The sequence below is a fragment of the Sturnira hondurensis genome, unplaced genomic scaffold (genome assembly GCF_014824575.4).
Source record: "Sturnira hondurensis isolate 20B ecotype Veracruz unplaced genomic scaffold, ASM1482457v3 Scaffold0021143, whole genome shotgun sequence".
Lineage (NCBI taxonomy): Eukaryota > Metazoa > Chordata > Mammalia > Chiroptera > Phyllostomidae > Sturnira > Sturnira hondurensis.
Genome location: NW_028093774.1, coordinates 8,158,291 through 8,171,689, shown reverse-complemented (window position 1 = coordinate 8,171,689; position 13,399 = coordinate 8,158,291). Strand labels below are relative to the sequence as shown.

The window sequence follows — 13,399 nt, the reverse complement described above, 5'->3', positions numbered from 1 at the left end:
GGAACAATGCATCCAGAGCTGACAAATCAGGGCCAAGACCATTAGGGTCCCCAACTCCTGCTTCCCTGTTGTAATGACCAGGAAAAGCACACGGACCAAGCACATTCCTGCCAACCCAACTGCAAGGCAGAAACTACGTGAGTCTCGCTCACTGCCTGGTGAGGCCCCAGCACGAGGCCTGACCCCAGGTAAACGTGTGGGAACGCGTGGTGTCTGACTGAAGGGCCAAACGACATGAATTCAGAGCCACCATCCCTGTGTTCCAGGCACCTAAACCTCCAAACCAGCAGCCCTGCTCTGGCTGGTGTGGCTCAGAGAACTGAGCACCGACAGTGAACCAAAGGGTCACTGGTTCGATTCCCATTCAGGGCAGGTGCCAGGGTTGAAAGCTAGTTCCCCAGTAGGGGGTGCGTGAGAGGCAACCACACATTGATGTTTCTCTCCCTGTCTCCCTCCCTTCCCATCTTTAAAAATGAAAAAAAAAATAAAATCTTTAAACCTGTAGCCCTGCTTCAGACAGACCAAGGGGCTTCCAGCTATCTGTCCAACCAGCCAAAACTACCAAGTAAAACGTGTCTGCGTGTCTGTCAAGCAAGAACCTACAGGCAGAATAATACCGAACTCCTCCCTGAGAGCCAGGCATATTCCACCTGCACAAACCTTCCCTGTCTGAATGGATGTTACGAATACAAGGACATTGTTATCATACAGAATAGGACATCCAGGACAAGTGCCCGGTGAGGGGTGGGCACCACGCTGGTTTCAGAGTGTGTGAACACTTTTTCCTCCACATTACTGGTCAGCTGGGTACGTCTAGACACAGCGCCTCGCATACAGCAGACACTCGCTACGCACTGTATGAGTACAGGATGGGGAAGGGGGAGGTGGAAACACCAAGAGGCAGAAGATGTTCATTTTGGCTGGAAGAAACCCAGTCTAATAGGCGTAGACATCTCTGTGCCCATGAAGGATGGGGATCTGGGCGGATGGTAGAGGGGGTGGAAGGCCCTGGAGAGAGAGGTCACAGGAAGCCCTGGGTAAGTGTATAAATGAAAGCCTTCACCCCCCTCCCCAAAAACAGCATCATCAGATGCCCTCACCAGGCTCTGCTGGCTCCCAGAGTTCCCTGAATCCAAAGCTCAGAGTTCCCGGAGCTTCCATGACGGAAGCTCCCTGCACTTCAGATGCTCCTGCTAAAGACCCAAGGTCTGCTTAGCATCTTAGGGAGGCCGAGTCAAGGAAGACACTGTTAGCAGGGACGTGTCACGAGCACAGGAAGTGGACAGCCGCTCCCTACTGCCCTGGTCCAAGTGGACACATCTCTCCCGCTCTCTCCCGCATTCGAGTCCCTCGCACGTCGCACTGCCCCGGGGGCCCGGAACAAGCAGGAACCACTGGGAGGGCGCTCAGGCCACGTGGCTGACTCAGGGCACACAAAGCCCCGATTTGTCAAGTGAGCAAAGTCAAGATTTGTGCATTTTAATGTACACCTATTTCACCTGAAAAGTGGAGAGGGTGGTGAGTGGGAGGTCAAGATCGAACGGCAGAGTGCTGATGCTGAGTGACAGGCACACAGGGTTTTCGCTGTACTATTCTATTTTTACACATTTACGAGTTTCCAAAATTGGAAGTTAAAACAAAAAAAGCAGCTCAGACTCTGAGAGGGAAGGAAAGGCCTGGGCCGGCAGGTGAGGCATGCAACTGGAAAATGCAGCTGTGTGGACTTCTCCTTGCTCTTGGTTTGGAGAGAAAAGGAAGAAGGGGTGGGGATCCTCAGGGGAGTGGGGACCCCAATGCTGACACGAGGTTTCTCTGAGCTGGGAATAGCTGTGCCCACCCTTCTCCGCCCGGGACCCTCCTGCCCCCCAGCTACACAAACTCCACATCGCTGAGGGTGACGTTTGATCTCTCTGGGAACGTTTCAGTGCCCCAGATACTGAGGCAGCAGGTCTAGGCACCGTGACGGGCCAGAGTGGAGTGGGGACAGGACCCAAGGGAGCCCGCCAGCCGCCCCACGCACCTCTCCCCGAGCGCCTTGTGCTCCAGCTCCAGGTTCCGATGCAGCGTCCTCAGGCAGCTGTGCTGGCGGATGAGGGCCTCGTACTCGGCGGACTGGTGCTCGTGCAGCGCGCCCAGGTGCTCGTGGTCCTGCAGCAGGGCCTCGTAGGCGGCCTTCAGCTGCTCCTGCTGCTTCTGCACGTTCTCGAGCTCGCTCTCCTTGGCCGCCTGCTGGTTCTGCAGCAGCGTGTACTGCGCAGTGAGTGAGGCGCTCTGGGAGGTCAGAGTGGAATTTTCCACCTGCCGGGAGGGAGACGGTGACGCCTCACTGGGTGCAGGCCCCGGGGAGCCGCAGGCCCTGGGGAGCCGCAGACCCCGTGTCCCCACACATTGTGAGAAGTCAAGAGCAGGTCAAGGGACCGTCAGGGCAGGCAACACCCAGCCGGGCTGAGGCCAGTGCTACCGGGACAGCACAAATGAACTGCCGCACGGCACTGAATGCAGTCCTATGCCCCAATCCACAAACGTGACCTTCTGGGCAAATTATGTCCTTTCTCTAGATAAGCTCCTTGGGGGCCCCCGTTGACTATTTTTAAAAGCCTACTTTTAAAAAAAAGTAGACACAAAATCAGTCAGGATATCGAATACCTGAACACCATTTCCAACCAATTTAACCTGGTATTCACAGGACGCCCTCTGACCACATCCACAACCCCCAGAACACTGAAGAGGAAGGAACCGTCCTCACTCACTCAGGGGCCAGGCTGCCCCGGTATCAAAACCGGACAACATGTCAACCACCACACAGGCCAAACTGCAGCCCCACACCTCCTTGATCTTTACTAAAGAACAAACCCCAACCTCTTTGCCCACGCAGTGGTTTCCTGCATGTTGTCCCTGCCTGTCAGTTACCTATTTTCAAACACTTTTCTCAGAAACTGCACAACTGAATGGTAGCTCATTTCCCCACAATCTGTTATCCGCAACTACAAACCAACACCCTAACCCACGTGGCCTGGAACCCCAGTTTGCTAGACACGCTCAGCAGCCCGGGAGCCTTGTGGAGATTAAAGGCCAGCGTGGCTTTTAAAAGGCTCTGCAGGTTCTGCAGGGGAACCAAAGTTAGTTGATCCCAGAATTTCTTTCCTAATAATGGGTCAAGAAACAGACTCTGGTAAACAGACAAGGCTGAAGGGAAAAAAAAAGCTTTCAGCCCCAGCAGCCACATGCTCCGTCACCGAACACAGCTCATCAACCTGTCACCACCTTCAAAGACTCAGAGGCCGGGCACCACTGTTTACAATGAGCCCATTAAAAGTAAAACACAACAGAACCCCCAGTCCCCCTCCCACGCTTTGTGTCGCTTGCTGGGAGTTGGTGAGCCCAGGGCTGGTCTGCAGGCTAGACCCACCTGCGGCCCTCACCCGCCCGGCCCTCACCTGCAGCTTGGCCGTCTGCGTCTGCAGCGTGGTGTTGTGCTCCTGCAGGAAAGCGCTCTGTTTCTGCAGCGTCAGGATCTGAGTGCTGAAGGCCACGTTCTGGGTCTCCAGGTGCTGCAGCTGGTCCCTGAGCAGCTGCTTCTCGGCCTGCAGAGCGGCATTCTAGGGGAAGGCACGAGGGTGTCACACGCCGGCTGGCACGCGGGACCTAGGCTGTAAGGGACCCTCAGGACCCGATGCTCTGGGGACCAAAGCCAGGGTCCACCAGGTCAGAGAAGCAACATTTTCTCTCTTGGAAAAAGCAGTCAACAGAACTGGGGCGGGGAAAGGTCCCAAACACCTCTAATTGGGGAAGTATGTGCTTTCAAGACAGAAAAATACTCCTGAAAGGGATTCTGGGCATGAGTGCGAATGAGAAGCGAGCACACGACTACGAGACGAAGGTGAGCTGGAGCTGCTTCGCCTGTTCTCTCGTTTCTTTTGTTTTCTGCCGAACGGCTGAGAGCACTTGGAGAGCTGCTCACACAGGCTGAGTCTGAGCCCGCGGCACAGCCTCACCCCCCTCGGAACTGACAGCAGGTGGAACGAGGCGGCTCGTGTTCCACGGGCTGATAAAGACCTCGTCAAACATGCCACCAGCTGGGCCAGGAGCCGGGGCACCTGGGTTTCAAGGTCACGTGAGCTGCCTACTACCATGGGACTCGGGTCTAGTCTCAAAACTCTTCGGTCTCAGCTTTCTCATGTCGCATGATGAGAACCGTCACTACCTGCTTCCCACCACCACTGGGCGAGTGAGATAAAACCAGGCGTTCAGATGTCCACTGACCAACTTTCTCCCTACAGGACCACACAGTAAACGTTTGGGTGGGCCAGCCGTGTGGTCTCCACCCCAAGCACTGAGCCCAGCTGCCGCTGGGAAAGTAGCCCACACGACAGATCAACAAAGGGCACAGCTGTGTCCCAGTAACACCTTAGTTACAGAAGCAGGCGCTGGGTCATGGCTGGCCACCCCCAGAACACAGCTCTGACACACACAGGAGAGGCAAGCAAACACAGTCCCGGGGTGTAAGCTACAGGCCAACTCTGAGGGGCAAGCAGGTGGCCAGTCGCCATGGGAAAATGAGAGCGCGCCCCCTGTGGTGGAAATGCTAAGGGCAACTCCAGGAAAAACGAGCTCTGAGGACTTGCCAGGACAACTCAGTGAGTGTCCAGCTGCACCCAGAGAAGTCTCAACAGATTCCACATCTGGTGCCCTTTCCAGGGATGGCAGGGTCTCCCTGGGACAAGAGACAGGATGGCCTCTCTCTGAGCACCCTGGGCTGGGGCAGCCAACTCACGTTCCGCTCCAGCTCGATGGCCCGGTCCTTCACCCGGAGCAGCTCCATCGTGGCTTCCTTGTGGCTCGGCCCCCAGCTCTCCTTGCCCTGGTGACCAGCCCCCAATGTGCCCGCGGGGTGTTTCAGAGAATTCTGCAAGTGCTTCCCCTCCTCCTGGTTCCGCCGGAGGACCTCACACTCCTGCTGCAGCTGCGGGCAGGGGCGCACAGAGGCAGGTGTGGGGCAGGAAGAGGCCCGGCTCAGGGCCCGCGTTAGTGGCCGGGAATGGCCCACACCAAACCCCACCCTCGCCCGGCCCCAGCGTCAATGAGGCAGACGCCCTGCTTTTGCTTTTACTGGGGGCGCATGTCACCTCTGTCCTGTATAGTTTTCCTTCTTTCTGAAGACAACAGAAGGGGCAGTGGCCTGGGACCCCATCCTGCCTCAGTCCTGGCACGGCCACACAACAATGGCCGTCTTCTCACATCCCTGAGCCTCAACTGTCTATAAAATGGAGGTGACCCTGGGAACACGAACCAGGTGATGCTATAAAGCCCATCCCAGGTCTAGATCCGCTTTGCTCTAGATCCAACCTCGCAACCAAATGTGCCAGGCTTCATAAAAAAGCAATAATCAAATACCTATATGCACATGTGTGGAGAGCATGTGTGGAGAGCATGTGTGGAGAGCATGTGTGTGCAGGCATGTGGACAGCACATGTGCGCCAAGAACAGACATGCACATCCTTACAAGCCTCCGTGCACCTGTGCCTGTCTCATCTGAGGAACCCATGAGACTGGGCCTGGTGCCCAGTGCCCGAGGTTTCAGCAGTTCTCATCGGCGTCCCCAGATTTTGCCTCCTCTCCCCACCAGGCCTCTGGTACCTCCCTGGTGCTGCCCAGCCCCGGTGTGCGTGACCTGGAAGCCGCTCCCTCAGGAGCCCTGCAGCTCAGCCACACCTGCTCTAGGACCTGGGCACCCAGGCCGTGCCTCTGCTCCCAGGGGAGGGCTGGAAAGGGTGGGGAGGGGCCTCCCAGCTGGGACCTAGAGCTCGTCCCGGATGGCAGCTCTTACCACCTGGAGCTGCTTCTGCAGCTGGTGGCTCAGGTTGGCCTTCGCTTCCACCTGCGCCTCCAAGGACACGATCCTTTCCTCCTTCATGGCCAGTGTTGTTTTTAACGCCGATTCATTCTTGCCCTCCAAAATCCTGTATTTTCTGAAAAATACAATGATACAACAGTATCATCTGTCTGCCTTTTCCACCCACAAGCTCCCGATCTCCTGACCTCCCTCCAGCTAGCAGGCTTCCTTTGGGCAGCATTTAGCCCAGAACGTTTGCAGAAGCCGAAAACCACCCATCCAGAGCCCTCCTGGGACTCCCCAGGCCGGCATCCCTGTGACACCTTCACACGTCACCGGGGCAGTTTCATGGCCATCGTTTTAGGGAGGAGTTGTCACCAGGGCCTTTTTACAGAAGGGGAAACTGAGTCTCTGAGGGATTAAGCGATCTGCCCAAAGTCACAGGGCTAGGCGGCCACACTGAAAGGATGTCATATTATCTAACATGTGGGTCTTGTCAGTTTCAAGTCCAGCGAAAGTCTAAGATGTTGGATTTTCTTGAAGAAATGAGATCATTTTAAAAAGCATTGCAGGCAAAGACTGCAGTAAACTAAAAAGGGTAAAGGCTGGGGTGGGGGAGAGAGGGATGAGCAGGTGGAATGGAGGACGGTGAGGGCAGGGAGGTTGTTCCAGGGCCTCTGGGTGGGTGACGTGTCCATGCAGGTTCATCAGGTGTCACAAAGGCACCACCTTGGTGGGAGGGGGGTGTTGATAAGGGGGAACAGGGCCACGTGGGAAATCGCTGTACCTTCCCCTCGACTTTGCTGTGAACCTAAAACTACTCTGAAAGGTACAGTGTGTTGAAAGTAATGGAAGAAGCCCTTTTACTGGACAAAAGGACCTCCATCCTCTCCCCCGGGAGCTCCAGGGGAAACCCAGATCTGAGCTCGCAGAGCTCGGGGACACGGGTGCGAGCCGTCGGGCCGGCAGCCACACGGGGAGGCCCTCACCTGTCATTGCTGTCCTCCTGAAGCAGCAGCTCCTTGGAGAGCCCGACCTTCTCCAGCTCCTGGCTCAGCTTGTCCAGCTCACTGGTCAGCTGCTGGGTCTTCAGCTTCTCCAGCACCAGGTCCTGCAGGGACAAGGAGAGGACGGTGTGGGACAGGAGCCCTGCAGAGATGGGAGGACCAGGCACAGGCCATTCTCAAGGCTGAGCAGCTGCCTTCCCATGTCAGGGTTGACTCAGGTGTCACAAGGGCCGGGCAGGCAGCTGGAGGGGGACAGGTGAACCTCAGTGATGTCCCCCAGAGAGAAGGGATGACGATGCTCATCCAGCCTCTCCCGTCGTGGGTGACCAGACCACAGAGCCGAGCATCAGGGTGGATCCAATGTGCCTCAAACACACGTGTCTGAAATACCAGTATGTTGCCCTGTGAGTAGTAGGTTTAAATTCTCACGATTGCCTTTTCTGGGGAGTACTACAATTAAATGTTCATTGCAGAGATTTTGGAATAAACAAAAAGTATCATCAGGAGGAAGATTTAATTTCAAATCCTGATTTTATTTACTTTTCAGAAGGGGTGCTGCTCTCCCTGAGGTGGTTGACTTAGTCTGGCCCACCTGTACTTCCACACCTCTTCACGGCTCTCCAGGCAGCCGCCATTTCTGCCTGTGACACAGCTCCCTGCATGCCCGCCTCCCCCACCAAATCTGAAGGCGTGGATCAGTGGTGCAACAGAGAATGGTGCTCGCCAAGCATGCATTCCACCTGCTGATTTCCCAGCCGCCCTGTGGGCAGGTGAAGCCCATGGGCTGTGGGGTGAAGCGATGGGGGTCACCTCCCAGCTGCAGCTCAGAGGACCTGGCTCAAGGCCTCTCCCCTGCCCTGGCTCTGCCCAAACTTTCTGCTGGGAGCTGGAGCTCAAAGATCAAACTGAGTCAGAGAACAGGTGACAGGCTCCCAGGAGCGTCACCTGGACTCTCGTGAGAAGCAGGCCCTGAGTGGTCACTGCTGCCCCTCTGGGGTGGCCTGTCACCACAGCCCAAGCTAAGTCATGCCCGCTGTGGCAGTGACGCCAGTCCACAGCACACTCGCCTGCCAGCACTGGCGCCGCTCCCGTGTGAACACGGAGACCGGGCTCACCCCATCTATTTCCTTTTTCTCCGCAAGGCACCACTGGGGCACACTTCCCAGCCTCCCTAGAGTCTGAGTCCTGCCCCGTGAAGCGTGCTCTCTCTCAATCACTCTCTTTCTCGTCTGCCAGCTACATACACAGGAGCCAGAGGAGGACCCCACTATGAGATGGCTGAACCCCAGGAGGGAGCAAGCCAGGTGCCTGTGTCATTGTGCTGGGGGCCACCTGGGAACAGCCACACTGAAGTCCCACCTGCTCCAGACTAGACTTCTGTGCTGGGCCCCTCAGAGACGCTGTTCACTCGAGCAGTTACTTGTCCTAACACTCCCAGGGAATGCCCGGGTGACTCGTGCAAGAAGTTCCAGGGGAGAGCAGAACACACTTATTGAGAAACCGTAAAACGTGCAGACTCTCTGATCCTGTGACTACACCCCCAGAGATGCATCCTAACGAAACAGGTACAACACCCGGGAAGGTGGACACGTGCAAGGATGTGCAGTGTTATTTTAAATGGTGGGAAAAACTGGACACAACCCTGGATGCTGAAAAAATAGTTGCAGGAAATTTATAGCATTAATTTCTGGCAGCCATTAGAAACCGTGGCTTAAAGCCCACCTGATGTAACAAGAAAAGGCATAATCAATACAATGCACACAGTCAGGCTGGGATACAGAGAGTAGGGTATCGTGTGTGTGCATGCGTGGGTAGGAGAAACGATGGAGTAAAAGAAGCCACCTCGGGGCACTGTTATCTCCAGGCAGTAAGATAACAGCTGGTTTTCACCTGGCTCTTCTTACCGTCCGGCAGTGTCCTGTTGAACCAGGAAAACGTTTAAAGAGGACACGGCCCCACTTCTATCCCGAGGCACACCCCTCACAGCAGGTCCTGCTGCTCCAGCAAACACGCCGGCCCCGCGGCACCCTGGGGGGGAGCTGCCTGCACCCAGCTCACCTCTCTCAGAGTCGTCAGCGTCCTTGTGTGCATGGTCACTTGCTTGGTGAGGTCCCTGTTGTCCTTCTCGAGCTCCTTCAGCTTGGCGGCCGCATCCCTGCAGCGGGCCAGCTCCTTGTCCAGGGCACGGCCCTCCTTCTCGGCAGCGGCCAGCTTGGCGGTGCTGTCGTCCAAGACGGCGTCCTTGAGCTCCACCTGCTGCCACAGCCGCTTCACCTCCTTCTCCAGCAGCTTCTTGTCTTTCTCCAGCTGGGCCAGCTCCTGCTCCAGGGCCTTCCTGTCCGTCTCGGAGTGCTCCAGCTGCTTGTTGGCGAGCCGCTGGGCCTCCAGGTCCCGCTGCAGGGTCTGGTTTTCCGCCTCCAGCTCCCCAAGCTCTCGCTCTAGGGCCTGCGACTTCTGGCCGCTGCTCTCCAGGCTCTGCTGCAGCCGCAGGTTCTCGGTGCTCAGGCTCTGGTAGCTGAGCTCCAGGCGCTCCGACTTCTTGCTCAGGGCCTTCAGCAGCTCCACGTTCTTCCTCAGTTCCTCCTTCTCCCGCTCAAGCTCCTGGTTCTCCCTCTCGATCTGAGCCATCTTTGTGCCTGTGAAGCGCATGGTCTCCACCATCCTGCGCAGCTCCAGGTTCTCCTCGTCCAGCTGCTTGTTGTCCCGCTCCAGCCCCTCCAGCTGCACCGACACGTTCTGCAGGGTGTCCAGGGACTTCCGCAGCCTCCGGTTCTCCAGCGTCAGGCTCTGGCTCTCACGCTCCAGGGTGTCCGCCCTCTCCGTGGCCGTCATCAGGGAGGTGACCTTCTGGGCCAGCTTCTCGTTCTCCTGCTCCAGCCGGTGCAGCTCCTTCTCCAGCTCCGTCACCCGCTCCACCTTCTCCTTCGCCTGCTCCAGGTCCCGCAGCAGCTGCTGCTTCTCGAACCCCAGCTTGCTCAGCTTGCTGCTGCTCTCCGTTACTGTCTGGTGAAGGACTTTGTTCTCCTTCTCGATGTCCTTCACTCGAGCCTCACTGTTGACCTGTGACCTCTCCCGCAGTGACCACACTGTTTGGTTGAGGTGATCCTTTTCTTGCTCAAGATCCTTGATCTGCAGGGAAGCACAACGGGAGCGACACCGATGGCCGTGTGAGCCCACTTCGGCGTTCGGGGCCAAACTGGCAGACTAGAAGTGTAGGCCTTGACAGACCACCACACCCTGCACCCAGAGGAAGCCCTAACACCTCCCAGAGGCCCGAGAGGGACTTGGGGTGAAGGGCAAGGTGATTCCCACTGAGACAGTTCCAGTCAAAATGCATCCATTAGCAGCCAGGACGACTGAGAAACATAAACCACATCCCCTTGCACTTGATATGGTGAAAGCAACTTCCCTTGGGGCTTTTCATCCTGCTCTGCGGGAGCTGGGGGAGCCGGCCGCCCAGCTCTGTGGCCTCTCCCTACACTGCTTCCCCCTGGAGACGCCCCCTGCCATCTTCCCTCTGCCTCGAATACTCACCCCGCTCCACCCCCCACCTCCAGCATCACTGGCTCCTTCTCATCCTCCCGGACTGAGCGTGAGCCTCTGCTCCCCAGGGAAGCCCTGCGCCCAGCAGGATTCCCTCCCTGGACCCATGTCAATTAGCTCAATAGCACACATCTGAAGTCACCTGGCTTGCCACCTGTCATTCTGCCTCTAGACTGTAAGCCAGATCAGGGCGGGGGCCCTGCCTGTCTTCTCGCACTGCCCCAACCCCCCTTGTCTGCTCTCAAGCACCTGACCGTCCCCGCCCCCACTCAGCTAGCAGTAGCCAGGGGGCAGGTCTGGCTAATGAGATGCCAATGGAGGGTCCTGGGGAGGCCTCCCTGCAGCCCCTTTCCCCACCACCTCCTTCCTGCCTGTTTCTTGGGGTGGACAACAGCCACTGCCCTCCCTGGGCCGCCTCCTTCTCAGGCACAAACCCTGGAGGTTTGCCAGGCTTCTCAGTGAGATGCTGGACACTGGGGCGGGATCACTCCTTGTCTTGTGGGGCTGTCCCGTGTGCTGAAGGACATTTAGCAGCATCCCTGGCTCCCACCCACCACATGCCAGGAGCACCCCCTCCCCAAGGCGTGGCAATCAAGAGCAAGACTGCCAAGGTCCCTGGGAGGCACAGTCCGCCCTGTTCCCCTGAGGCCGATCTGAGCAGCAGCCGAGCGAGGAGACAGGTAACCCGTGTGTCGCAGCTGAGTGCCCAGGGCTCGGCTCTGACCATGGGCACACCCTCACGGAGACCAGGGGGGGCCGGGGGGCATTCACTCTGGATGGCCTACCTGCCTGGCTCTGTCGGCCCTCAGGGTCTCCATGTCACTCTGCAGCTGTTCTTTCTCTTTGATCAGCTCCTCGCTGAGGGTCTCCAAATCCTGGTTGCTCTGCTTTTCTCTCTCCAGCTGGGTCTGCAACTTCTCAATCTGCAGAGCCAAAGACCCAGCCCGAGCCCAAGTCAGTTTCACAAAGGGAACCATGTTTTAAAGCAAATCCGAGGCCTGTCAGCCCCATGGCACGTGTCAACAGGCCTATTCTCAAGGGAAAAAAAGCCTTGTCCTTCAGTGACTTCCACACCCGCTCGACCCTGAACTCAGCCCACCGTTTACTTCTGGCTCGGAGTAGAGAGAACGGTCACAGGTACCAATAGGTCAGCCTCCCTCCCAGCTTCCTGCTCCTCTCCCTCCCTGACATGTGCTCAACGGCCCCACCCTGCTGCCCCTTCTCCTCCAGAGAAAGACGTTATTCCAACCTTTGCATTTCTGGTTGCTGTTGCTTCTGGGCCGAAGACATGACTGCTCCCGCCCCACCCACCACTGCTAGACACCCCCATCTTCCCCCTGCTCTGGTTCTTGCCACAGAACTGGGGCCCTTATTCCCATCCACCCGAGGGACCTTGGTACCCCTGGGTGAGCTCTCTGGGCTGAGGGGCCCAAGTAAATCTGGCTGCTATAAATCTTCTGGCCCTGAGGAGTTTCCCGTCCTCCCTGAAGCACCGGCTTAGGCTGAGGGCTCTCGTGAGGCCCAGGTGTCCAGAGCACGCAGGTGCCAGTCACCTGCCTCTCAGCCCCTGGGTGACTCTTGGGTCCATGTGACAAGTCCCCAAAGGGCTGCCCCTCTTCCTTTGAAAACTGGGGTTCTTGGTTGAAGGCGTGACATCATAGAGCGTCTATGCCGAGTCACACGTGGGGAATGGGCGCCCCCCGACCCCGAGGCCTATAAAAGCATTGTTAATCACAGGGAAGGAAGTTAGCTTTGGGGAACTCTGGTCCACACGGATGTCTCAGACCGAAGCGAACCTGCACCCTGTGTGACACTTGGGGGGTGGGCGAGCCGAGCTGCACCAGGGGTCCGGGCCTCCAGGCCTCTGTGTCCTGGCTCAGATGCCTGCCAGGGTGGCTGTGTTGCCTGGACTTGTCTGGAGGCCGTGCCTGACCGTGCTCCAGGAGGGTCAGTGTCGGGCCACGTGCCCTGTGGTGCCCAGCCGATGGCTGCGAGGACCCATCACGGGCCAGGCTCGGGAGAGAAAGCAAACCCGTCCTGCTGGGTCAGGACAGATGCGGCCAAGCCTGAGTAGGCTGAGCAGACAGGAGGCCAAAGTGCACTGGCGAGCAAAGGCCCGCCCTCTTAGGACTCCGGTGCCGGACCCAGGGCAGCTCTGGTCTGGGCACTGCGGCACCTCTCTCCCACCGCCGCCCCTGATCCTAGAGGTGCCTCCCAAGGGCTGTGGCAGGGCTGCCCTGGGGCCCTACCAGGGAACTAATCCAAAGAGGAAGCAGGAGGGTGGGACTTGAGAGACGGGGGCTAAGGAGTCATGTCAGGTAGGCGTGTCCTCCGCCAGTCCTGCCCGTGCAAAGGAGAGACTGGAGTGGACACCGAGGGCAGGAGGCATGTCGGCAGTCACCTCTGGGGCCTGCTGGGAGCTGGGCCGGAGAGGCCGGGTTGCAGGCTTTCTGTGGTGGGCCTGTGGGGGCCTGCTGAGCTGGAGGCGCCCACCTTTCTACAGGTCCATTCTTTTTTATCTTGACCGAGGTCGAACTGCCATCTATAAAGACCTTTCCTGTGCCAGGCCCACGTGAATCTAAAAAACCCGAACTGTCTAGTCGCTTTCCCTGCACTGCTCTGCACCGAGAGACAAGACGGGAGATGGGGTTCCCACATTGTCCCACAAAGAAAGGACAAACTATTTGGCAGCTACCCTGCTGCAAGGCAAACAATGCTTCAAAGGGACAAGAAGAGCAGGTAACCGAACCTCGGGCGTCCCGTGAGAGGTCTGGGGAAACCACTTCACAGGCCCCGCCCAGAGATAAAGTACAGGCAGAGCTGTGACCAGCGGGACCCAGGTCTCCCGTGTGCAGGCCGGGTCCCCTCCCGCTGCTGGTGCAGCCTCAGCAAAGGGCGCTGGCAGGGCTCATGGGGCAGACACCCAGACGCCCGAAAGCACCAGTCCTACGCGGCAATCAGCAAGCAAGGGGGCTCTTGCCCTCGTCCTCATCTGGGGTCCGGCCACCAGTCAAGG

General features: G+C 57.8%; 1 protein-coding gene across 2 annotated transcripts in view; it reads right to left on the bottom strand.

The window, feature by feature from the left end:
• Positions 1–13,399, bottom strand: part of CCDC88C (coiled-coil and HOOK domain protein 88C) — a 109,328-nt gene that overhangs the window by 23,173 nt on the left and 72,756 nt on the right. For both annotated transcript variants that reach the window (XM_037031126.1, XM_037031127.1), the window contains 7 exons: positions 11,169–11,306; positions 8,899–9,969; positions 6,823–6,944; positions 5,828–5,969; positions 4,775–4,963; positions 3,438–3,599; positions 2,021–2,298 (listed from right to left, as the gene is read on the bottom strand). In XM_037031126.1, the coding sequence (XP_036887021.1) occupies positions 2,021–2,298; positions 3,438–3,599; positions 4,775–4,963; positions 5,828–5,969; positions 6,823–6,944; positions 8,899–9,969; positions 11,169–11,306 (2,102 nt within the window). The remainder of the gene's footprint in view (positions 1–2,020; positions 2,299–3,437; positions 3,600–4,774; positions 4,964–5,827; positions 5,970–6,822; positions 6,945–8,898; positions 9,970–11,168; positions 11,307–13,399) is intronic.